Here is a 27169-nt window from a genome sequence, read left to right as displayed (position 1 = left end):
GGAAGATGGTATTGGGCTGTCTTTTCCGTCACGTGAGGCTTCTCCAGCGCTCCAGCCCTTCATGGTGAGGAACCTCAACAAAAGCCCTTCAGGAGACTCTCCCTTTGTACAGTATCATGGTGGTCCAGACTAGAGAAACAGAAGCAGCAGCAGCAACAAAATGCCTTTCCATTTGTTTTTTGGCAAAGTGTAACGTTTTTCAGTTTAATTAAAAAAGAAAGTTCTCCCCACCAGTGCCAGAGACTCTTAGTGGTAGATTTCACACAATTTGTAAGCAAAGAATCACTTAAACCCCCAACCCCAAATTTGGTTCCTACCACCACCTCTGGTATGAAATGAGGCAATATCTGACATACTCAGACAAGCTTCATCCAACAGCACAGTTTGGATTTTCTTCCATGCTTCCTTTCCTTGCTTCCATATTTAGCTTTGCTAAAGCAACACCAACTCTGCTAAGCCCCCTGGCCCTCTAGGCCAAAGGTGTCAGACATAAGGCCCCAGGGCCAGAACTGACCCATCCAGGGCTGATTCCCAGCCTGCAAGCAACTGATATGTATAGAGAGAACTCCCCCTTTTATGGTATCCCTTGGGAAAAAAACTTAGTCTTGCATACGATTAAATACATTTATTGGTGCTTTTGTGGGCTCCCCAGTAAATCAATTGCTTTTGTTTATATTTTGAGTAAAAAATAATATAGTGAATTGGGTTTGCTTGGGTCCTTTTTAAATTTTATATCTCTGATACCTGGCTTTACATTTTAAAGCACACATCGCCTGGCCCGACAAAGTAACGTTCATGTCAGATCCTGCCCTCGTAACAAATGAGGTTGACACCTCTGCTCTCGGGCCCTGGTTTCATCACATGCCCTCCTGGCAGGCCTCACTGGCAGCAGCCTTTTCCCACACATGGGCTGCTCTCCCAGCCACACCAAAACCTGGTGATCCGTAAACACTTACTTTATTTATTTGCATTATTTATAGTCCGCCTTTCTCACAGGGATTCAAGGCAGATTATGCATAGTGAGTCAGTACATAAGTACAGTACAAGTGAGTACAGGACAATGGGATATTTAGTAACCAACACGTTAGGATTTTAGAAGTCTGGAACCACCAGAAAGAACCGAAGCTTAGCCTAACTATTATCATGACATGTGGTACAAAATATCTATAATACAATCTTATAGTAAGCTATGCACAGCAGTGCAGACCACAGTCCCTCATTAGTTCTCCAAGTAAGTTTGTAAACCATTCTGTACGGTGCAGCCCTATTACCTGCACAAAAAAAACCCTCTTAAATAATTCAGTTTTGCATAGTATGGAAAGCCAGGAAGTAGCGTGTGGGAGCTTGCCTGACCTCAGGTCATTCCATAAGTTGGGAATCACAAAGGAGAAAGCATACATGGTCTCCCACTGAGCCTCAGCCCATCCTTATGCAGGGCTGCCGTCTAAAAGAAAACAATCCTGGAAGGTTCAGGCGGCATTTTAGCCAGCCAAAACTGGATGTCAGTCCTGTTGCTCTTATTTAGGGATGTGTCCCCTTCTCACTGCCCTCCTTAGCACTAAAGTCCAAGCCTCCTCCCACTTGCACAATGCCTAAGAGGGTAGGAAAACACATCTCTATTTCTGGAGCTGGCAAAAGGTACTACCACTATCTCCTTGACAACTGCAAGACACAAACTTCCTTCCTGAATGCTTCCTGGCACACAGGATGAAAACATGGGATCGCTTGAAGACGAAAGGCTTTTAAGAAATCAAACAATGAAAGAAGGTAAATAGTGCCACATTGAAACGTAAGTTTATAGTCCTGAAAAAAAAAACAACCAGCAAACACAATGTAGGCCTCCCCCATGAGCCTATAAACCCCACACATCAATTTTCTTAATCCAAACACAGGACAGTAAGGGGAAAATGGGAGTCTAAATATATTTGTGTTCAACATTTGAATTTTGCTGCTAACAAACATGCTGGAAAAGAGAAGGAATTGTACTTCAAAAGGTATTGTGAAACTATGTAAGCTTTCTTACTTGCCTAGTTAGAAGATGGAGCATTTTTAATGGTAGCTGTATCAATCCTTGGCATCTCTAATCCCTAGGGCTTGATCCAAACATTTTCTGTGCAACAGGATGTGCATGAGAAACTTCTCCTTCGAAACCTGCAGCTGGAAGCACTTGCACTTTTCTACACAATGGTGGTAATCTGTGACGCTTGATGGGCAGAAGTGAATCCACAAAAGTAGATCTAAGACACCTCGCTTTCTTTTTATTTCAGTCTTTCTGTACAGCAGGAGCTTCCACCCCCTCAAAATAAAACCATTGAGCGTTTTATATCTATCGTGGAACAAACTCGGTATGCATGGGTGGAGCTGCATTCAGAAAGTATCCAGTTAAGATTTCTGTTGCCAATGGCTGCATTTGCATTTCTCACCAGAAGACTGTGAAGTACACATAGGCTAGGGTCAGGCTGCTCCCTGTATAAAGAGGCCCAATGCATTCAGGAGACACAAGGATGGAGATGGGGAAGGCAGGATGAGCAGACCTTGATGAAGCTGTCTGCCCCATGTGCCAGGGGAGAAAGCTCTTGGTCAGTTTCTACAGGGAAATTCTAGGAAGACATGGCCAGGGACTCAGCTCCCTTCTGTGTGCAACACCCAGTGGCCTCAATATCCCCAATAAAGTAGCACACACCACCTCCTGGGAATCTCTCTCCAAAACACAAACTAATCCTCTTCTTTTTCGATATATGCTTTGGGACCAACACGCGCCATTTGCCTAGCCAAGTAGCGGTCCCTTGCGGACATGACAGTCTCCTCATTGCTACGCTTTGCAAATTTGTTCTGGCTGGCCACAGGTTTCTCTGCCTGCTCAGTTTCCTCCGCTGCACTCTTATGTTTCTGCTCTGACACTCTCTCCGAGTCTGACGGCTGCTTTCCTCCCCTTTCTTTTTCCAGAGCCTGGTGGTCAGCTTCTACCAAGGACTGGGGGCTACTGTTCTTTCTCTCCCTCAGGTGCTTCTCCTCTTTCTCATCTCTTGGCCCTCTAATTTTGGCACCTTTGTCTCTGTCTTCCCTTTCCCAATCTTTGCCATGGTCTTTATTGCTTATCAACCCTTCCTTCCCTTGTTCTTGCCAATGCAAATGCTTCTCTTTCCTCGATTCTCTGTCATATTCCCCTTTCTCCTTCTTGTCTTTCTTCCTCTGTTTGCTCTCCCGTTCTTCTTGCCTCCTGTAATGCTCCTCAGACCTCAGGTGCTCTTCCTTGTCATTATCTCTCTGTCTTCTCTCTAGATCCCTTTCCCTGGGTTGCCCTCTTCTTTCTTTCCTGCTTCCTCCTCCCTCCTCTCTCTCTGAGTGAGTAGCAGGCACCTTTGAGTGGCCAGCTCTCTCCTCACTGCATGACCGCGAGTCTCTTTGGCTCTTGTAAGGCCTGGAGCCTTCCTTGCTGGGATCACTTTCACTTTGCTGGGCCTCCTTTCTGCTGTCTGTGTGAGCTTTTGCACTGTGCTCCCCATCAGAGCTAGCTGTTTCCACCTCACTGTCTGCATCTAGGCTACTGTCTCCCCTTAGTGGGATGTGAGACCCTCTTTTCACTTCTGGACTTCTGCTGGTCTGTCTGGAGTCGCTGGGTTTTTCTTCCTTTATCCTAGAGTTTTTAAAAAGACAAAACCAAACCAGAATTCCGTCACCAGAAATTTAGGATATCCTGGACCATCTTTTATCTTTCAAAGCACAGTCATTTATTTACATCGTCTATTTACATCACATTTTAATGGCATTCAGCGCATGTGGAAAACGACACATTTACAGTGTTTAGTTCACAATTCTGGTTTTATTAGCCACTGTAGCTAAACAGAAACTCTGTGTTCAGAACAACAAAGTCCTGCAGCACCTTGAGGACTAAAGCATTTATTGGGCAGAAGTGTTCGTCAGCCAGAGCCCATGCTGCCAGATGCACAAAGACTTACATACAGTTGGCAGAAAGGTATACATGGAGGGGGGGAGAGGGAGAATGTTAATACAAAGAGAAGCCAGAGACTGGGCCTTTTGGCCTGTCTTTGTAAATATGCTCCACCCTCTGATTGTACTGTTGCGCATATATCTGCCAACTGAATGTAACACTTCTCACATCTGACAGAGTGACCTCTGCCTTATTTTATTTATTCATTTCCTTTATTTACATCCTGCCTTGTCTCCCCAGTTGGAACCCAAAGCAGCTTACATCATTCTCCTCTCCTCCATTTCGTGCTCACAACCCTGCGAGATAGGTGAGGCTGAGAGTGTGCGACTGGCCCAAGGTCATCCGGCAGACTGGAACCCAGATCCTAGAGCAATACTCTTACTCCAAGACTATCCTGGCTCTCTATAAGAACTTCTGCTTGATAAGCATATTCATCATTAAAGTTACATAAGGCTCTGTTATTTTAGCTTCAGCAAGCTTTAGGCTCAAAGGCATATTCCTCTGGATATCAGTCACTGGGGCAAGCTATGGAGAATCCGGCACGGGGTGTTAACAAGGTTACTCCTTCTGCTCAGAGGTATGGAGGGCATCCTTAACTGATGGGTGGTTTGTCCCACCAGGACAGCAAACGGGGACAAAGTACAGCTGCCTCCTTCAACAGTCTCACAATACTTCCAGAGCAGAAAACTTGTGGTAACTAAGCACAGAAGATGGTTTGTAGAAAGTAGATCAGAGGAACAATGGAAATAACTGAATGAGCTCAGGTGCAAAAGCTGCAGCTTGTAAAAAGGGTTATTTTTTAGCCCAGGAGTTTTAACTCACATGAACCCACCTGTCTACTCTGCTCACTTTTGGAGGTCCTGATTTGAGTGCCCCACCCCCCACTGCCACCTGTGGCTAGATGAGGGGCAACCCAAGAAAGGGCCTTCTTGGTCACGGTGCTGAAACTTTGGAACTCAGGGAGATTCGTCTGTCTCCTTGTATCATTGTTTTCTGCTGGCAGGTGAGGATCTTTTTGTTTTGTTTGGCATAGGTCCAGATTCTTGCCGGTTGTCAGTGTGAGTGTTTGGGTATATGTTTTACTGTACCGTTAAAAAATGATACATACATTTTAAATGCTGTTTTAATGCCTTGATATTCGCCACTTTGGGGGCCCTATTTGGCAAATAAAGAGTTTTAACTAAATAAAAACAAAATAAATGTTGTCTAGAAATGCACTTTAATAAAGGGCTAAGGAGGACGGTAAACTATACTGTTGTGTATAGCCGTGCTGTATATATGATCCTATTTTATAATTTCTGCAGTGTTCAAAATATGTTAATATTTATGCTTTGTTTCAGTTCTGTTGCAGATTCTGCAGAAAAGTGCAATCCTAATCCTGTTACAGTGTCGACTGGACATCCCATCCTGTTTATTGTATTGACCTATACTGTATAATCTGCCTTGAGTTCTCAATGAGAAAGGTAGGACTATAAATAATGCAACAAACAAATAGAATGAGGAAAAGAGGTCAGTAAAAAAAGGCAGAAAGGGCAGGTAAAAGTGGTGTCAGAACATCTGACCAGATTATGGTGGCCTAGGACTACTGTGCAACAGAGAAAAGAGACAAAAGCTGGCTTTGGAGCAGTGTGAAGCAAAGCTCCATGACTATCCCTGCACTTCCGGACAAGACAGAAAACAAACTGCTGAAGGAGGCATGGGGCCTCCTCTTGTCCTGGGCTCTGCCTCTTGTCCCTATGGGAGGAATCATTCAAGGATGCCTCCCCCCACCAGTGAGCTGTTGAGAAGAATTCAGCAGGCAATAAAAAGGTGGGCCTCTGGTCTGATCCAGCAGGCTGGTTCTTACAAGGCAAACAGTTCTGAGGAAACAGGAAGGTGTTAAATGGAATACTGCACCTATTCAGTAAGAAAAGACTGCACAGCTGCATTGTGGTCACTGACAGCCCTCCTTCTCTTGCCAATTATAACTGAACTGGATGGCAAATTAACAGCTAGTGTAAATGAAGAGCATAAGGTGCTGGCCTAAATGAGGTGAGCAGCAAGGACATTTTTGGCGACCATCCGTTTTTAAAATTTATTTCAATATTACCTGCCTTTCTTGGAGATGACACAAGACAACTTGCTATGAGAATATTTTAAAGTTAGCGTTTAAAAAAATGTGTTACGGAAGCAGGGTAGACTCCCTTGGCTACATTAGAAAAAAGGCTTTCCTTATTTTAAAAAGTTATAGTTTTCTGCCAAAAAAGCACTCAAGGCAATGCAGAGTTCAAAATTCAAAGCACTGGGTGGAAAAGGCTCAAATAAAGAGAACATTATGCAAACAGTAAAAACACAGAAATATCAGTAGCAAGGGAAACCATATCAGATTAAAAATCACTGGGGAATCAGAAAGGAGAAGCTCTTGAGGCATCCTAAGAGCTGCTACAAGGCTGTGGTGCCACCACTGAGAAAGCCACATTACTCCTGTCCCCGTGATATTCTTATTGAGGAACGATTTTATAACTAACAAGAGCCTGAAAACAGGAAACCAGCCCAAGTGCTCATCACACCACATGGAAGAAATTCACTGTTTATCCACAGCTAGCAGCTGCTAGGTTGACCTGAGACTACCAGTCCACACCGGTATGGCACAAAAGAGCAGAGCTGGCAGATTCGCTGCTTTGTGGTCATCAAGTAGCACATAAAGCTCTTGATGGCCCAAAACGCACCTAAAGGTGCTTTAGTGTTGGACAAGGGCCCTATTGTGGCACCATCAGTCCCCAGGAGGAGAAGCTTTCCCCTTCTCAAGACTTACCTGGCCTCCCGAAGGCTGCACTGGGGCACCTCCTCTTCTCCTACTGATTGGTTCAGCAGGTGCCTGTAAAACCCACTGAGGTCCTTCTGCTTGGTCACATCCAGGCATGCTGAAAGAAAGAAAAGGGGAAAGCTAGTAACAAGTTCCAGGTGCTGTACAAGTCAGGGGAGCCACTGGAATGGAACTCCAGACCCCATTTCCAAAATGTTACCCCTACCTAAGGTTGCACAGAGCATGCTACTGACTCACAAGGCGTTGCTCCTGTGCCAAATATGCCTAATGCAAAGAGCCCACACAACAGCAAAAACCAACTGTTTGTCCTGTGTGCCTATTTTGCTCACCCTCGAGAGCTGCCTCCCTTTTCTCTCTTTCTTCCTCTTCAGCTCTTTCCTGCAACTTTTTCTTGTAGGCTGACGTAACGAAAGATTCTTTGTCATCAAATGCACCCCCTTCCATTTCACGCTCCTTCTGTATTTTCTTCTCCATTCTTTTTTCCTGCTCCTTCTTCCTTAGCTCAGCTGCCTTGAGGATACTTTGGATGTACTTGGGCTGCAAAGAACAAACAACAACAATGAAATGGAGGAAAGTTAAGTCAAATATTATGGGATGCCCTCTGAAGTTCCTCATGCTGTGCTCCTTCTCAATACAAAGGCAAGGGAGGTCCACATTCTGTGGGCGGCTGGCCCTGACAGATAATCAAAGTCCACATTTACCACCAATCCTGGTCTCAACTTCACCTTCCTTATTATCAGGGCTTCTTTTCTGGAAAAAGAGGTGCCAGCACTCTCAAAAGGGGAAATTAAAGTGAAACGTGGGGGTACCCCTCATGACCTATTAAACATTTTTAGAGGATTTTGTTTCCATTAAGAAGCTCCGGAACTCTGTTCTGCTGCATTCCCCAGAAAAAAGCCCCTGCTTATTATTGAAGAAGATGACAACATTGGTTTTATATTCCGCCCTCCAATCTGAATCTGAGTGGTCCACAATCTCCTTTTATCTTCCTCCCCCACAACAAACACCCTGTGAGGTGGGTGGGGCTGAGAGGGTTCTCACAGCAGCTGCCCTTTCAAGGACAAGCTCTGCAAGAGCTATGGCTGACCCAAGGCCATTCCAGCAGGTGCAAGTGGAGGAGTGGGGAATCAAACTCGGTTCTCCCAGATAAGAGTACACACACTTAACCACTACACCAAAGGTACATGCAGGAGAAAATGCAGAGGGCAGAGGTGTGGAAGAACCATGCCCAAACCGATTCCAGTGCTAGTGGATTGACTGCCAAGAAAAACAACAGCAAGCCAAATATATGGAAAAGCCAATGAGACTCAAGGTGGATTAGATGTGTAGAATGATGCAATCCCATAGCATGAGTGAAACATCTTTTAATAATAATAATAATGCCTGGCCCATGGATCTGGAAGGATGAGTGCACTTCTTTTTCAGGGCTCATAGCAGAAGATCCTCCCCCACCCCTGCTTTCTTCTGTCTTAGAACAGGGGAGACCAAGTATAATCCATTGGATTTAGAGGTGGGCATGGTTCTTGGAAGCCTAATGTCAGGTATTGCTTCTACTGCAGGTTCACTGCAGGCCTATGAATAAGATTCTCTCTCTTGGTGCTCAGTTCCCTACCTAAGAAATGGGAAGAGGATCAAAACCAGCTCACAGAGTTATTGTGAGGGCAAAGGCAAGAAAGATCATACAATTTACAAAAATAAGTGTCACAAGAAATCAAAACAGCAGCAAATCCTCCATTTTCCATAAGACATGCTAAAAAAAATCACTCTCCTGTCATTTCACTCTTTCTGTTCCCCTACATCCACCCCCTGACCTCAGCTGCACTGTTTTTGAAGTCATTCTTTGTTCGGCCATTCCCTTAGGCACAGAGGAAAACACACAGACATTGCACCCTTTTCCAGGTACGGACCTTTTTTTCCTCTTTTCCAAGAAGTGAGCCAGGGTGACTTTCTGCTTTCTTCTGCTGGATGTCCTCATAAATATTGTCATATTCATACACCGTGGAGTCTTCTGCCAGTGCCCTCTGGATCTCAAGCTTGGTCTTTAAAGGGAGACAAAAGTGGGGAAAGAAAACAATACAGGTGCTGGCTTTGGTATAAAAATACTCCAGAAAATAGTTTAGCAGTGTATCATCCATTATAGCAACAAAGGTAGATGGTTTGAATAAGAGCATTTTATGAAAAACATTTAATGAGTTAATTGCAGCCTTATGAATTGTTATTTATTTTATTATTTTCGATTTATAGCCTGCCCTTTCCCAAATGGGCTCTGAGAAGGTAACAAGGTTAAAATCAGATACATATAATAAACAATATACATTTTACCACAGAGCTTACCCCGGAGCGACGTCCCTCTTCACCGCGCAGCGTCTGCACGGATTTCCCACCAAACTGCTCCGCATAACCAGGAAGTGCCGGACCTATTGCATCGCAGATGTAAACCGCTAAAAACCAGTTTACGTTAGCGACGCAAAAGCCGCGGCTCTTCCTGGTTATGCGGAGCAGTTGGTGGGAAATCCGCGCAGACGCTGCGCAGTGAAGAGGGACGTCGCTCCGAGGTAAGCTCTGTGGGAAAACGCCCAATATCTGGGAAGATATATCCACTCACGCCACCACCTCTCTGATCCCAGTTACTGGAGCTGCTTCTCCACTCCTCTGGCCCTTTAAAGTCAAACAAACAACCCACATAGTACCATACTGTGTTCCTCTGCCTGGAAATGCTGTGCTATCTGACTTCTGGCTAGAAAATCAAAGAAAGTTTAGACCGTGCTTTGCTTTGTCTCTTCAGCCAATGCACCCCAGATGGTACTATAACATCTTCCTAACCTGGAAGCATTTGATATGATGACCATTTACACACACACAAAATCAAGGTCTGTAGTATTTCCTCCCCCAGCAGGGATCGCTTGTGTAACTCTGAGCTGACTCCACTATCTTGCCCAAAGGCCTTGCCAGGGGAGAGGGGAGAGAATTAGATGCACATTCCTCTCCCCACAGGAGATACAGGGATCTGGTAGCTCCTGTCCATTGGATAAGCTCTCACCACCACCCATTGTAACCTGCATGCCATCTTCTGTGCCTGTAACTCAAAGGCCAATATTCTGTTCAGCACAATTTCCCTTTGTTCCATATCTATATTCCTCTATGATGATCTACCCTACTGAATCACAAGGCTAAAACCTGGAATGATTTCCAAGAGTTTCGTAACAATGCCAGACTTCAGTGCTGTGCTAACGAAGTTCATTCAGTCACTGGAGCCCTGCACTGGAAGTCAGAGGAAGAACCGCCTCTTCTGGTGGTTTTCGGAGGTAGGGCTGCTAAATCAGACTCTGTGTTTTATGTGTGTTGAAAACTGAGAGCAGATCAATGGCAACCTGCTACACATCTTGCACAAGGCTTTTCTGCATCTCCCTGGATATCCTCTAAAGGAGCCCAAGAAAAACAGACTCACAACAGCAGGATCATCTAATACATAAATAAAGTAATGGAAACAATGCACCCCCAGCCTTTGATGTAAGTTGCATCATTTTTTTGAAATGAAGCAAGATGAGCAACTTCCAAGCCATACAGCCAAGAAGGCAGAACTGAAGCGTAAAATCTATGACCCTGAGCTCTATTTAATATTACGTTAATATAGTTAGTTAGAAGCCTATTAATTTACATGGCATATGGACATCCTGTTAAAGGATATAAAGTATTACAACAAAATCCTTCCCTGTAAACCTCTTAACCCTTGCTGGGCTGAATAAACTGCTGGACAGCCCTTAAAAGAAAATCAGCGTCTTTAATGGGAGCACCAACTGTAACCTTTTTGTAACTGACAGCCAGTGAGGGATAGTGGCTAGAGCATCAGATTAGGACCTGGGAGACTCCTCAATCTGCTACCAAGGCCTGCTGGGTGACCTTGGGCCAGTCACACATCTCATAGGCAGTGTTCCTTCTAAGTTGAGTCAGTGTGAGATAGCTCACAGTTTTTTATCCTCTAACTCACACATTTTTGCCTTAGCTCAGGAAAAATGGCCCCAGAGCACACTAATTTATGCAGCAGCTCACAAAATATAATTTTTGCTCACAAGACTCCATGCCTTAAGAGGAAGCATTGCTCATAGGAGGCTGTTGTGAGGATAAAATGGAGGAAAGCAGAAAAATGTAAGTTGCTTTGGTTCCTCACTGGGGAGAAAAACAAGGTATAAGTGAAACAAATAAAGGTAAAGGTGCAAGCACCAGTCTTTTCTGTCTGTGGGGTGATGTTGCTTTCAGAACGTTTTCGTGGCAGACTTTTTATGGGGTGGTTTGCCATTGCCTCCCTTAGTCATTTACACTTTAGCCCCAGCACGCTGGATATAGAAATTTTATACACACACACACACATACTAAAATCACTATTCTTAAAGTATTTATTAGAAAAGTTTTAACTTTCCTGCTAAACAATATAAGCAATTACAACAGTGTATAAATGAAGAAAATTAAAAGCAGCAAAATATGTACGCAAGCCCAATAGAAGAAGTCTGATCTCTGTGCACGTTGGTGGAGTGCCAGGTTTTGAAACTGCATCCATCTTGAGATGAGATCCATTGATTCTGTGTAATCCTAATTCAAACTGTAAACTCCTCAGCTACCCTCCCCTATTTTATTTCATTTTTGTTTCTATTACATGCACAGATGATGCTACTTTTTATACAGTGATGCAGCAACCGGTCTGAATTGGAAGCAATTAAAAAGTGTGTGCATGTACACCCACCCACACAGACATTGCCAACTTACTTGTTTCATCGCTTGCTTTTTCAAGGCTTCTCTTTGAAGACTCTCCCCCACTGATGTCTGTTGGAAAACAACATTTAACACTGTTATGTTACATATAGAAACCTACCCTTGTTTTCACACCAGTCAGGGGAGCTTAAAATTAAATGAGCCAGTAACAGTTTATTTTCAAAACAGTAACAAGGGAAAAAAGCAGGGAAATTATCACTGGGGGGGGGGGGGGGCACCGTCTGTCACAGCAGCACTGGAGAAATGAAGTAATTTTATCAACAATCACCAGCACGAATCCCAGTATGAGGGTTATTAGCTAGTTAGAGGAATGAAACCAACATCATGCCCTTCGTCTGTAAGATCCTATAATAATAATAATAATAATAATAATAATAATAATAATAAAATTTTATTTATACCCCGCCCTCCCTGCCGAGGCAGGCTCAGGGTGGCTTACAAAGTATGGCGAAAGCCATGTTGAACAATAAAACAGTTATAACAATTCAATACAATTACAATTTACCATAAATTTTTACATAATCTAAAACAGTCTAAAATCAGTCTAAAATAGTCTCATCTCATTGCTATCTCAGTTATATTAATGTTAATGATGGCGTAATGTTTATTTCAGGCTCCATCTTCGAAGGCTAGCCGAAAGAGGGCGGTTTTGCACGCCCTACGGAATTGGCTAATGTTCCGTAGGGCCCGCACCTCTTCCGACAGCTGGTTCCACCATTGGGGTGCTTTTATAGAGAAGGCCTGTTCTCTAGTTATTTTTAGTTTCGCCTCCTTTGGCCCAGGTACTTCCAGAAGGTTTTGTGAGCTGGATCGCAGTGCTCTCTGGGGAACATATGAAGAGAGGGGGTCCCTAAGGTAAACAGGTCCTCGGCCATATAGGGCTTTAAAGGTAATAACCAGCACCTTGTAACGAACTCAGTAAACAATTGGCAGCCAATGCAGCTCCCGCAGCTTAGCCCGCACATGTTCCCACTGAGGTAGGCCCAATAGCAGTCTGGCTGCTGCATTCTGCACTAGCTGCAGTTTCCGAGTTCGGCACAGGGGCAGCCCCATGTAGAGGGCATTACAGTAATCTAGCCTCGAGGTGACCGTTGCATGGATCACTGTTGCCAGGTCATTGCGTTCCAGGAAGGGAGCCAACGGCCTCGCCCGCCTAAGATGAAAAAAGGCGGATTTGGCAGTGGCTGCTATCTGGGCCTCCATTGTCAAGGAAGACTCCAGTAGCACTCCCAAGCTCCTGACCCTGCGCACTGGTACCAGTGACGCACCGTCAAAAGCTGGAAGGGAGATCCCTCCCTCCGGACCACCGCACCCTAGGCAAAGGACCTCTGTCTTCGCTGGGTTCAATTTCAGCCCACTCGACCTAATCCAATCTGCCACGGCTTGCAGCGCCCGGTCCAGATTTATAGGAACATCGGCAGTCCGGCCGCCCATTAATAGATAGAGCTGGGTGTCATCCGCGTACTGGTGACAACCCAGCCCATATCTCCAGGCAATCTGGCGCATGTAGATGTTAAATAACATTGGGGAGAGAACTGCTCCCTGAGGCACCCCACAATTAAGTAGGTGCCTCTGGGACAGCTCCCCCCCAATTGCCACCCTTTGTCCCCGACCCTCCAGGAAAGAGGAAAGCCATTGCAGGCAAGCCCCTGAATCCCTGCGTCGGCGAGGCGGCGGGTCAGCAGCTGGTGGGCGACCATATCGAACGCAGCCGAAAGGTCTAACAACAGCAATACCGCCGCACCGCCTCGGTCCAGGTGTCGCCGGAGATCATCCATGAGGGCGACCAGAACCGTCTCTGTCCCATGGCCCGGGCGGAAGCCGGACTGGAATGGATCCAAAGTGGAGGCGTCATCCAGGAAGCTCTGGATGGCTTTAAAGCCTTGTATGGCCGAGGACCAGCCTACCTGAGGGACCGTCTCTCCCCATATGAACCCCAGAGGGCACTGAGGTCAGATGGAAAAAATAAAATGACTATCCCTGGGCCGAAAAAGATCAAGTTTCAGAATACCAGGGCACGGGCCTTTTCAACCGCGGCCCCTGCCCTATGGAATCAGCTCCCTGAGGAGGTGCGGGCCCTGCGGAACCTTGACCAGTTCTGCAGGGCCTGCAAGACTGCCCTCTTTAAACGAGCATACATCAACTGCTGAATTGTTGTCAACTAAGGACCCGCCAACACGGTCCTGGTTTAAGGACCTATATCATCATGGAATTTGTTTAAACCGGCAGGAACTAGCGTCAGAATGCCACCATTACTGCCAGATCAATTCAAAGTATCAATTTTTAAATACATTAACTGTTAAATATAATGTTTTATTTATTATTGTATATGTACGAAATGTTGTTAGCCGCCCTGAGCCTGCCTGGGCGGGGAGGGCGGGATACAAATAAAATTTATTATTATTATTATTATTATTATTAACTGCAACGCCACAGCCCACTCTATAACTTTGCCCAAAAAGGGCAAGTTTGAGACTGGCCGGTAATGAGCCAATTCGGCCGGGTCTGATGTAGCTTTTTTCAGGAGGGGGCGGACCACTGCCTCTTTCAGAGGGGTTGGAAAAGAACCCTCCGAAAGGGATCTATTTATAATGTCCCGTATGGGACTTCTCAGCTCCTCCTGGCAAGCTTTAATTAGCCAGGAGGGGCATGGGTCCAGATCGCAAGTTGTTGGGCGTGCAGTAGAGAGGATCCTGTCAACCTCCTCTAGGTCGAGCGGGTCGAAACGGTCCAGAATCAAACCAGAAGACAGGCACGGAGCCTCGAGTTCACATACTATATCTAATATGGTGGGGCAGTCACGGCGGAGCGACTGGATTTTGTCTGCAAAGAATTTCGCAAATGCCTCACAGCCTATCTCTAATTCCTTAACATTTGGTTTGCCTTGTGGCAATGTAGTAAGGTTCCGAATTATCCTAAATAATTGTGCCGGGCACGAATTTGCAGACACAATCTTAGCCGCAAAGTATGTTTTCTTTGTGGCCTTGACTGCCATCTCATAGGACCTCATAAACTCTCCATAAGATGTTCTAGCCGCTTCGTCATGAGTACGCCGCCATTGCCTCTCTAGCCGTCTGAGGCCTTGTTTCAGCTGGCGTAGTTCCGGGGTATACCACACGCCAGCCTAGTTCGGGGTCGCAGAGGGCTTCGAGGTGTGATCTCGTCAATGGCTCTGGAGAACCGGCTATGCCAGGTCTCAACCAGGTTATTGAGGGAATCGCCAGAGGGCCAGGGATCCCGCAGAGCCATTTGGAACTGTTCCGGGTCCATCTGGTTCCGCAGGCGAGCCATGATGCGCTCGTCGCCTAGACAGGTTTGGCGTGGAGGGTCCACACGAGCCCTAAGGGCGAGGTGGTCCGACCATGGCACCACTTTTGCGATTATATCGTCCACCATAACCCCGGCTGCAAAGATCAGGTCTAACGTGTGCCCGGCCTGATGCGTGGGAGATGTAACAAATTGAGAGAGCCCTAGAGTCGCCATGGATGACACTAGGTCCGTCGCCGAACTAGAGGCCGGGTCATCCTCATGGACGTTGAAGTCACCCAGGATCACCAGCCTTGGGTGCTCCAATGCCCAGCCTGCCACAGCCTCGAGCAGGGACGGTAAGGTGCCGGCTGGTGCGCTAGGCGAACGGTACACCAGCCAGATCGCCAACCCCTCTCCAACTTCCCACGCCAGACCGGCACATTCAATACCTTCGATCTTTGGGGCTGGGAGCGCCCTAAAGGAGTAAGCCTCTCGTATGAACAACGCCACTCCTCCCCCCCGCCCGCTAATCCGCGATTGGTGAAAGACTGAGTAACCCGGGGGAGCTGTTTGTGAGAGGGCCACCGTATCTCCCTCTCGAACCCAGGCCTCAGTCACGCAAGCCAGGTCCATGTCCTGCTTGAGTAGAAACTCTCAGAGGACAGAGGTCTTATTGTTGATGGACCTGGCGTTGCATAACACCAATGACGGAGGCATGTCATCCAAACTACAAGGCGTTCTACAGCAATCCTGAGCATGGTGGTGGAAAGAGCCGTCAAGTCTCAGCTGACTTATGGCAACACTGTAGAGTTTTCAGGATGAGAGATGTTCAGAAGTGGTCTGTCCTTGCCTGCCTCTGCATCGCAACCCTGGTATTCCTGGTTGCCTCCCATCCAAGTACTAACCAGGGTTGACCCTGCTTAGCTTCTGAGAGCTGACGAGATTGGGCTAGTCTAGGCTATCTAGGTTTAGGTTTATTGGATTTATATCCCGCCCTCCCTGCCAAAGTGGGCTCAGGGCGGCTCACAACAAATAAACTACAATAAACATCAATAGAACACTTTCAACAATTAAAACAGTTTAAAGCAATAAAAAGAGTTTGGTGCTAATATCAGATTAATTTTTGATGGTATTCCGAGCTCTTAGATGTTCTCAGTATCGCTATATCGGCAGTTTAATTAAAGGCTAGCCGAAATAGTGTTGTCTTGCAGGCCTTGCGGAACTGGGCGAGGTTCCACAAGGCTCTGACCTCCTCCAGCAGTTGGTTTCACCAATAGGGGCTGGCAATTGAAAAAGCTCTATCTCTAGTGGTTTTCAATTGTGCCTCTCTCGGCCCAGGGATCGATAGAAGATTTTGCGTTTGTAAGATCCTGCATGTGGGTCTGGGGAACATGTGGGAAGAGATGGTGCCTAAGGTAGACAGGTCCTTGGCCATTATACGTCTTTAAAGGTAATGACCAGCACCTTGTAGCAAATCCGGTACACCACTGGTAGCCAGTGCAGCTCCCGCAGCACCGGCTGTATGTGTTCCTGCATGAAGACCCCCAGTAATAGCCTGGTCGCTGCATTCTGCACCAGCTGCAGTTTCCGGATTCGAGGTCAGAGCATCCTAGGCTCACCTACTAAGTCAGGGGTCCCCAAACTTTTTGAGTCTATGGACTCCTTTAGAATTCTGACACAAAATGGCTGTCGTGGGAAGCAAAGTCAAGCACAATCACAGAGGAGGCTGAAGCTCAAGGGACAAGAAGAGTAAATATTCAAAATACACACTGGGAAAGAGGTCAGAGACAGAATAAAACTAACACTGCAGAGGCAGCTGTCTGCACAGCCAATCAGATCTCCAATAGGCAATCAGAAACTCTTGGTCACACCCACTTTCTAAAAATACTTGGTGGGTGCCAGGAAATGTGTTGGTGGGTGCCCTGGTGCCCCTGAGCACCATGCTGGGGACCCCGTGCTAGGTATTAGGTTCCACTGGATTCAGACAAAACCTGCTTAGAACAACACATCCAGTTAAATGGCTAACCTGGTACCAAGGGACCTTAGCAAACCAAAGGAGGATAATGTTAGCCAACCCAAGATGGCCACCACCTTACTCCATTGCCCAAGCATGGTCATATCATCTGGAGCCCAACAGTAGGACTCCCCTGTCCCTGGGTAACTGACCAAACTTTAAGCCAAAGCATCTTTGGAATGGACTGTGATCAGAGCTCCCTCTAAGCTGTGCACATGAGCGGCCACTCATTAATAATAATAATAATAAATTTTTATTTCTATCCCGCCCTCCCCGCCGAAGCAGGCTCAGGGCGGCTCACAACATAAAATACACTGTACATCAATTATACTTATAAAAACATGGTTAAAACAAAATTATAGATTATTAAAATTAACATTTAACAATGTGGCGTTATAAACATTAGATCTTCAGTGGAATTCAGTAACTAAAAGCATTTTCAGCAGCATTTCCTAGCTTTGTCATTAGTTGAAGGCCATCTTGAAAAGGTGGGTCTTACAGGCCCTGTGGAATTGATCTAAGCATCGTAGGGCCCGCACCTCCTCAGGGAGTTGATTCCACAGCAGTGGAGCTGCGACAGAGAAGGCCCGATCCCGGGTGGCCTTCAATCTGGCCTCCCTTGGCCCAGGGACATTCAGCTGGTTTTTTCCAGCTGACCTCAGCGCTCTCTGGGGCTCATATGGGGAGAGACGGTCCCTCAGGTAGGTAGGTCCTCGGCCATTAATACAGGAAGCCCCCTTAGCAGCAGTCTGAAGCTGCGCAGAGTCTTGCTCTGCCCATTGCCTGTTTTAAGATTACAGTCTGATATAGAAAACCACTAAGAAACAATTTTTATAGTTATAGAGTTAATACATTCAATTTCAACATAACATTCTATCAGAAGCCAGTGTATATAATCACAGGATCAACCTTTTTCTCTCACAACCCTCCAAAAAAATTAATTCACGTACAAAAATCTTGTCCAAAAGAGGGATCAGGAAATCTTTACAGCCTTCATAAAGATGCCCCTTCTAGATAATTCAAGACGTTTCAATTCTGTTCTTCAGTTGTCAGGCTGTTCAATGGAACTTGATTTCAATGACTTTTCATACACAAAGTTCACAGCTTACAACAATGAATCAGTGGGTTCAGTCAGTACTGCCTACGGCTCCTTGGTTGGCCTGGACACTCCCTGGTTAGGATGCCAAGCAGCACAACTGAAAGCCACCCAAGAACACTGTAGGATACAGTCTCTTGCTATTTTGGTTTATGGGGTGGGCTCTGGCAATGACCGGAGCTGCTTAGAGTTGACTGAGATGCAGTCTTTGTTAAAGCAAGTTTGCTGCCGGGCCACCATAAGTTGCTAAAGACAGTACAAACTTCTGCTGCTGACTGCCACTTGGATCCCTTGCTGATTCAGATAATCCAAAACTACTTCCTCGCTATGAGGCTTGTAGTCTCTACTGCTCTGGTCAATCTTCAAGGTCCTGACATCTGTCTCGAGCATCTGTACAGACACATCTGGCCCTGGGAGCTCTGCCAAAAAGTGAGGATGGACATCAGTTGCAGCTGAAGACTGATTTGCTCCTAAATTGGGAAAGGTAGTAATCCCAGATGAAGGCTGGGCCCCTCCCCATGGGGCTGCCCCATTTGCCTCCTCTATGGAAAATGAGTGAGCAGCTATTCCTCCTGCAGCCAGGTTTAAGCAACCCTTTCAGTCAGCCTGAGAGAAACACACAATGAGCAGTTCACCTTGAGACTGCTGCAAATACAGTATGGCACATGTAATACTTTCAAAGCGTAACATGTGGTTAAAAAGACTGTGTACTAGAAAACAAAGCATTAAGGACTTTACAATGGAAGTGTCTCTGCAGTCTTACTATTAAGTGCAGAGTCCTTCTTTCCAGCCAAGTCAAACACACTGGATCTCTCCCTCATCCTTACCCAACTGCAGAGGGATCAAGCAGATCCCTGTGCTCAGTGAACTGACGCAACTACAAAGAGCACTGCTCCGTGTGTTTACAGAAGGTAACGAAATTACCCTCCCCCCCACTCATTTTAAGCAAGACAACATGACAAATATCTGTTTTTACATTTTGGCAGCACTTGGAACTTTCCAGCCTTGCCATGACTCATACCAAACACCAGGTTCTCATCTAAGTGAGAAAGCTTGTGTCACCGGCCCTTAATAATGCCCAAAAAACTACACATAAAAACCAACGTCAGGTAATTTTCCCTTTTTGCATTGATGTCCAAATGGATGCTGGAGAAAGCTGATTCCCCTCCTCTCCCCCCCCAAAAAAAACCCTGGCCTGCTGATTATCAGTGTAACATTTGAGTGATGATGGCTGTGATGTCCATAAATCCATGAGAATTTGGCTGAAAACTCTGCACTGGGGTCCCACAGAAGGGAAAACAAGCTCTTGGCCCCAATAGCCACTCTCTGAATACCAGATGACGGGAAGAAACAACAGTGGGCTTTGGGGTAGGGGGATTCTGACTGGCGCTGCTGGAGACAGAATGCTGAACCACATCAACCTTTGGGTCTGGTCTACTAGGGCACAAAAGGCACAGGGTCAGCAAGGTGATAGAAAAGGTAAAGAAAGAAGTACTTTTCTTCCCTTTTCATAATACAAAAACTTGCAGGCACTCAATGAAATTAATGAGCAACTTAGAACACATAGAAAGAAAGCCTTCTTCATCCAAAAAGTAATTAACATGTGGAATTCACTGCAACAGGAAGTGGTGGTGGCTACAAGCATAGACAACTTCAAGAGGGGACTGGATAAACATATGGAACAGAAGTCCATCAGTCGCTTTTAGCCACAAGGTATATAGATAAGAACATAAAAGAAGCCATGTTGGATCAGGCCAATAGCATATTCAATCCAACACTGTGTCACACAGTGGCCAAAAAAACAGGTGCCATCAGAAGATCAATGAGTGGAGACGGGACACTAGAAGCTCTCCCACTGTTGCCCCCCCACCGCCCAAGCACCAAGAATACTGAGCATCGCTGACCTAGACAGAGTTCCATCAATACCCTGTGGCTAATAGCCGCTGATCTCTCCCTCATCCTTACCCAACTGCAGAGTGCAGTGTCTGGGGCAGTGATGCTCTGTATTCGTGGTGCTTGGGAGGACCTCCTGATGGCACTTGGGTTTTGGCCACCATGTTACACAATGCTGGACTAGATGGGCCACTGGCCTGACCCAACATGGCTTCTCTTATATTCTAAGGGGCCTGTAGCTATGCAACACGTTTTGCAGAACATGTCCCAAATTGTCTGATATGAAACAGCTCTCTCGCTATAGAAACCAACTGAAAAGTTTCCACCCCATGCAGCTCAGATTCTCAGTGAATTCCCAGCAGAGTCTGTGAAGCAAAGACAATGGGATAGCCTGGTGTCTTACGGGGCCTCTTAAGCACAGTTACTGCCATCTGAGTCCACTGGCTGCAGTGGACTAGGGTGGCACTGTCAGTTCCCGAGTTTCTCTGCTTCCTACCTCCTCCTCATAGCCTAAAGATCAGTGTTTGGTTTTGGAGAAGAGAGCCAGGCCTACTGGCATGGGTTTTGCTTCTTGTTCTACCTGAAGTCAAGCTTCAGCAATGAACGAGGAGGGGGAGAAACAGGCAGTGGGGCTGAAGGAGGCACTGCGCTTTGAGTGAACAGTGCAAACAGCATTCTGCTCTGCCTGACAAGTGTCTGTGATGCTCCAATGATGTTACAGGTAGAATTGTGCCTTTCTCTCTCTCTCTTTTGATCAGATTTTTTTGCTGAGGTTTATTTATAGGCTGCTTTTCTCACTGGGATGGAAGATGATTTACACAGTGTAAATCAATGCGATCAACTGGACAAGATATTTTGATAAGCAACATAACTGGATTAGGATTATGGCAATCTGGTCTAGTGGTTAAGTGTTGGATTAGTACCTGGGAGGCCTCGGTTTGAATCTCCACTTGTGCCATGGAAGCTCACTGGATGACCTTGGGCCAGTCACACTCTCTCAGTCTAATCCCTCACAGGGTTGTTGTGAGGATGAAACAGAGCAGAGGAGTAAAATGTAACCTGCTTTGGGTCTCCGCTGGGGAAAAAAGTGTGGTACAATGAATTAATTAAACAGCAATCTGAAACAAAGCATAGTATTCTCCAGCGAGCTCAAATTCACTCTGATTACATCTTCTGGCTCTCTGAGTCTGATTTTTTTAAAGTCATGTCTATTTGCCCAAAATGCTAGATAGACTAGATCTATACATGCAGCAGAATGAGGTGGCTGAATGAACTTTGTTTTATTATTTGATGCTTCTAAAATTAGTTGCCTTTCTGTTTAACAAAGCTCCTTACAAAACCAACAATAACAGCGCCAATAAATAGGGCTGGGTTTTTAAACCATCTTTTAATCCCTTGCTTAAACAGTTCCCTTCAAACAGTCTATACCTTACTTTGCTAGTTTCTGCCTGCAAGGAATCTCGTGAAACAGAACATTTAAATATGTGATTCCTCCTGCAAACCAACCAACTAACCAAAATCCATCAGTTTTATAGAGTCCATTACTATGTTTGGGCCTTGCTGACATGTCATGGAATAAGGTGGTAGAGAGGACTGCACTAATTTTCAGGCTGCAGTGAAACTGCCATTTTTACTTCTTCCAATAAAGATCCCAACCAGGACACAGATATTCCGTGTCAGTCATTTCAGCTCTGCTGGTTTTCTAGTTGGATAACATTTTCTGGAGGTGGTTTAAATATAAGATTCCTCCACTTGGTTGAGGGGGGGGGAGACAGTAGGAGGGCTTCTAGTGTCCTGGCCCCACTGATGGACCTCCCAATGGCACCTTTTTTTTGGCCACTGTGTGACAGAAAATGTTGGACTGGATGGACCACTGGCCTGAGCCAACATGGCTTCTCTTCTGTTCTTATGAAGGGGTACTGTTCCATCTACTGCCTCAGGACTCTACTACTTTTGTTCTGCATGTGTAGTAGACTTGGACTCTATTACATGGGGAAATCTAACCACAATCAGCTTATGTGATATACTGCTTAGGGCTAGCTTGGTAAGATGCTGTATAAAGAGTACTACACAGGATGTTTCTATCAGTCAGCTTTTGGAGGAAGCAGGATGGCTCTTTTGGATGAAATGCATTTTTTCTTGGGAGGTTTAGAATGAGCAAAACCTCCACTTTGCATTTTAAAAGTTTTTTTCCCCTTCTGGTCAGAGAACAAACTGGGGAGGTGAAAGTCAGTCACCAGTTTTCCAGATGCAGCCCAACTTCATATTCCTGCTAATAGATCTAGCAGGAGAGTAAATGGGTGGGTAAAAATCTTCCCCTTTCTTATAGAAGGGAACAGAGAGTTGAAGGAATTAAATGCTAGAGGGACATAGGGAAGGAAATGTCTAGAATTTGCAGAAAAAGCTTATCTGACCTGGTCGGTGGGAGCAGAAACAAAGAATATAAAACTCCTTGCAACCAGAAGGGCTCTTTTTTCCTTGAGTGCAGAGTCCATAGGAGCACACAGACCACTCCACTCAGAGCCATTCCATGGGAAGGGCAGAATGAATAAATATCAAATAAATAAATAAATTTTGGTCATGTGCTCACCTGAGGAGCTGGAAGAAAGCTTCAAGGTAATGGAACGCTATAGGGATCCAGAACTCCTAAGCTAAAGAACCTGTCCTATACTTTAACATCTGATAGGGTATGTATAGAGAGAGGGAAAAGATTTGTGTTATCCATTTATTTTGTATGTTATCCATTTATTTTGTATCCCTTGCTCAACCTGGTTTCTCTACCACATATACCTCCACAGTCTAGGAAATATTTTAAAAGAAGCTCCAGGGGGAAGGCAGGCAGTATGTGGCTATTTGCACACAAGGCAGTAACCTGTCCCTGGGGTGACCAGGTAGTGGGCAGTGGGAGACCCAAAGGCATGACCTCAGAACTTGAAAGGGAAGCTGGGAGTCCTTACCCTTCCTACAATGGTCAGGTGATGGTGATGAGTTATGGGGGGGGGGAACGGGGGGCAGGCCTCTCCAGGTGTTGAGAAAAACCTTGGAAGGCAAGGCAGAAGAATAAGGCCTCCAGGCCAGAGTTGGCCTGTTCTGCCACACACTCCTTGCAGATTCTGAAGAAAGACAGTATGCTTCTGTGGAAGAGCTATGGTCGTATGGTTTATCTTGATGACTGGACTTTCTTCCCAGAATGTTGGAGGCAAGAAGGGCAAGAAGAAAAACAAAATGTGAATTTTAGACATTTTGAGGGAGGAAAACAGATTCAGGTTATGAAACATCTAAAACTCAATGCAATTTCCCCCAGACTTGCCTATAAGCTGCAACTGTGCTTAGATGTGGAGATCAGGCAACTGATATATAGGTCTCCATTTTGCTACATAAAATTCTAAACAGGTCCACCTGTCGTTTGTTTGGCGAGCGCGCCGGGAAGTTTAAGAGAAACAGAGCCAGCACAAACACCTCGTCCAGTGCTTTATGGGTGACAATTTCCTGTTGTGCTGAGAGGATTGATAGACTTCCTGTTCTTTTGTATTATTTCTACTTATCAACGGGTCATTTATTAAAGAACCGTATAAGTCAGCAATCTGGCACAGGATTTCTGCCTGCCCGCTATCATGGTATTCTTTGGAGGCACAAAGCTTGCAGTTTTAATATTTTCTGGAGGAGGGAGAGACTCCCAAAGCTTCACTGAAATGCAGGAAATTTGCTGGCCCCTAAGAAGAAAAGAACTGATGCTGAACGAGAATTGCAGAGCTTGTGGGGAACAACCCAGACTTGAACCTCAACAAATATTTCCTGATTTTCCTTTATTCTCTGCACTTCCACTCTCTCATTTTTTATTGGGTTAAATGTAAAAAAAAAAAAAAATCCTTGGAAGCACAGAAACTTTACACAGTATCCCTGATCTTCCATGTTTCCCAGTTAAGAGCCAGTTTGGTGTAGCAGTGAAGTGTATGGACTCTTGTCTGGGAGAACCGGGTTTGATTCCCCATTCCTCCACTTGCACTTGCTGGAATAGACTTGGGTCAGTCTTAGCTTTCACAGGAGTTGTCCTTGAAAGGGTAGCTGCTGTAAAAGCTCTCTCAGCCCCACCTACCTCACAGGGTGTCTGTTGTGTGTGGGGGGGTGGGGGGGGAAAGGTAGAGGAGATTATGACTGCTCTGAGACTTTGAGATTCAGAGTATAGGATGGGATATAAATCCAATATCTTCTTTGTCTTCTTAAGGGGAAGACTCCAGTGGTAACTAGAGAAAGAAATTTTCACAAAAATAGAAGCGCATCTTACATAACATATTCATGTAGGTGCATTTAACTTATTCCACATAGTTTAACTTCCAAAAGGTTAACTTGCTACAGCTCCAAGCCCAGAGAAGAGAGGGAAGAAGAGAGGTCCCATGGAAGATGAATCATAACGCAAGCAAAGGTCAAAGAGGCTCAACACCTAACCGATGAGAGGATGAGGCCAACTGCCAAGTGTACCAGAGTGAGAGAATTCTCTTCACTATTCCCCTCCCAGATCCTCTTGCATGCAGAGTTACAACAGCCACCATTTTCATGGCAAGCCTTCATACAGCATCATCAGAGCCAGCACTGTATAGTGTTTATAGATCAGAAGTGGAGAGATCCTGGTTCATATGCCCATTCAGCCATCAAGTCTACTGGGTGAACCAGCATGGTGTAGTGGTTAAGGGCGGTAGACTTTAATCTGGAGAACAGGGTTTGACTCCTCACTACTCTTCTACATGCAGCCTGCTGGATGACTTTGGGCCACTTCCAGATCTCTCCAAACTCTCTCAGACCCCCACCCCACCTCATGAAGTGACTGCTGTGGGGAGAAGAAGGGAATGTAATCAGAAACATGGGGTCTAAAAACCTACTCTTCTTCCTCCTTCATGGTCTAACCAACCTTATGAGGTTGTAATTAAGACAAAACAGGAAAGAAGGGAATAGAACCTCATATGTAACTCTGAAATGCATGGGGAAAGGCCAGAACAAAGACGTAACAAATGGCTAACTCACAATATGCAATGCTTAGCTCCAGTTTGAGAATATGTGTCCATCAAGACAAAGCAACGTGCAACAGGAGACTCATAGAAGGCAAGTTGTAATGGAGCCTTTGGGACTGCCTCTTGCAGTCCATTCTAAAATACAATTGCTGCAAGAGACAAGGTTCAAGAATTGGCAAACATGCCACCTGAAGAGTAGTAGCATAACAGAAAGGAGGCACTGCTGCAGAGAAAGCTAGGGAGGCCTGGCTTCAGAAAGCCCTTGAGAGGAAGCCAACTGAAGAATCATTCAAATTATTAATTGGCTCATAAATGGAAGATGCAACATTCCATCTCTTCACAAAACAAAAAGAAGTTCTGTGTTGCTCTAAAGTTCAACTGACGACATACTGCCATTGTGCGCGGAGACCCCACCTAGAGAGCCAAAACATCTTTAAACGACAGCCAGAAGTGAAAGATACAATTATGAAACAACAGGGAGAATGAAATTCTCTTTTTTGGATGTTCAAAGTTAACCTAACAGCTCAATAAGCGCTCTCATTCCTGCTCTCAAAGCCCGTGGAATGCTGAGAAGCATCACTCTTGAACATCTCTTAACTGCTTTATCTTGGAATCAGACAGAGCTGTGCAGGTTTCTTTCCAAGGGATGATGGCATTATCTTCTAAAGCAAGGAGAACTGCATGGAGATGGTTGATCCAAACAGATCATCCTGCATTGAAACAGCCCTGAGGAAACAGCTACAGCAGGGGTGTCAAACTCATTTGTTATGAGGGCCAGATCTGACATAAATGAGACCTTGTTGGGCAAGGTCATGTCAGGTTGGGCCGAGCCATGTCAGGCCAGGCCATGTGTGCGCCTATTTAAGATTAGGTAGCAGAGATATAAACTGTATAAACAACACAGACAAACACAAATATATATTTTTAAACAACTTAAAACATGCTTAAAATGTTAGCACTCATTGGTCTTAAAGATGCTTTCTTTGTATTTCTCCCATGGGAACCAGGGAACTAGGTAAAGGAAGCTCTGGCTCTTTCCTTCCTTCCCCAGTGGATGGGGGAAGGGGGGGGGGAGGGAGCCTCAGTCAATAGAAGGAAGAGACGCTTGGCTCAATAACTCTGCTGTGCAACTGAGAGAGCCTGGCAAAGCAAGCTGTGATGCAAAAGGAAGCAAGAGAAAGGGGAGGAAGCAGAGGACAGCCAGTTGCTCAGGAGGGCTGATAGGAGCACTCCAAGGGCCTGATTCAGCCCACAAACTGCATGTTTTACACCCCTGAGCTACAGGGTTTAAAGGAAAGGATCTGAGACCTGATGGAGCTGTCTCCTGCACTGATATGCTCCAAAAATACAGCTATAGCCTTTGTTTGAGAGAGGGTAAACCCTGTCAGTTTTTGAAAAGAATTGTTAAAGTGGTTTCTACTTCCAGTATGCATCACTTTTGAATTGCACTGACTCTCTTTTTCCACACGACAATCCATCCTGCCAGCTGGGAGAGTTCCCTTTGGAGCTCTTCATAGTCTGATTTGATTTTCACCTGTCTAAACAAGCTGAAATCCTCAGCAAACCTGACAACTTATTCTTGATCCAGATAATTTATGAACAAGTTAAATAGTGTGCATCCCAACTACACTCACTGGGGATCCCCAAGGCTGAATTCCCTCCATTAGGAGAACTGCTTATTTACTCCTTCCTCTGCTTCCTGTTTAACCAGTTACTAAGCCTCTTCTCTCATGCGAGTGCTATCACTGTGTGAGAGCTCCCCTGAATTCTGTTCCATTTCACAGATCACCACTTTTGGGGACAGAAAAACTCTTGGCACACTGAAGCCACATCACACACTTTTCATTATTAGAAGCCAATGGGGAAGAGAGGACTGACTCCATGAGTTCTACAGGCAAAGCCCCAGCATTATTTTGTTCCTGAAAAATCATGACTATTGGGGTACAGTATGGATGGGTGGAAGGGGAATTCAGGCTTCCCCATCATGCCATTTCTCCAGCCTGGGGCAGCTTCAGGGAATCATTGAACCTGTTATGTTTGCCTTACTGGGACAAAAGTGACACCCTGGGAGACTGTTTCAACTTGGGGACACTGTATTCTGGGAGAGTCTGATACTTCCTGCCATGGATGGAGCCCCATGTGTGTAATAATAAAAAGGAATGCCAGCACCAACCTGTAGGAGTGAGAGGGTTGAATTAGGGTCTGAGAGAGCTCATTTCAAATTCTGCCTGCCATGGAAGCTTGCGCCAGTCCCAGACTCTCAGCCTAACCTACCTCACAGGGTTATTATGAGGACAAAATCTTGGAGAGGAGAATGATTGTAAACCACTCTGGGTTCCCATTAGGGAGAAAGATAAATGAAACAAATAACAACCAAATAAATAAC

General features: G+C 45.5%; 1 protein-coding gene across 1 annotated transcript in view; it reads right to left on the bottom strand.

Moving 5' to 3' along the window:
* Positions 1-1772: 1772 nt before the first annotated feature.
* NSRP1 (nuclear speckle splicing regulatory protein 1) overlaps positions 1773-27169 on the bottom strand; it is a 38180-nt gene continuing 12783 nt past the window's right edge. The window contains exons 3-7 of the mRNA XM_060259049.1: positions 11520-11576; positions 8666-8797; positions 7088-7295; positions 6747-6855; positions 1773-3637 (exon numbers count right to left, since the gene is read on the bottom strand). Coding sequence (XP_060115032.1) covers positions 2716-3637; positions 6747-6855; positions 7088-7295; positions 8666-8797; positions 11520-11576 — 1428 coding nt within the window. The 3' untranslated portion in view covers positions 1773-2715. The remainder of the gene's footprint in view (positions 3638-6746; positions 6856-7087; positions 7296-8665; positions 8798-11519; positions 11577-27169) is intronic.

Source organism: Heteronotia binoei, chromosome 18 (genome assembly GCF_032191835.1).
Source record: "Heteronotia binoei isolate CCM8104 ecotype False Entrance Well chromosome 18, APGP_CSIRO_Hbin_v1, whole genome shotgun sequence".
Taxonomy (NCBI): Eukaryota; Metazoa; Chordata; class Lepidosauria; order Squamata; family Gekkonidae; genus Heteronotia; species Heteronotia binoei.
The sequence above is the reverse complement of the archived record's forward strand: the minus strand, read 5'-3'. Positions and strand labels throughout refer to the sequence as shown.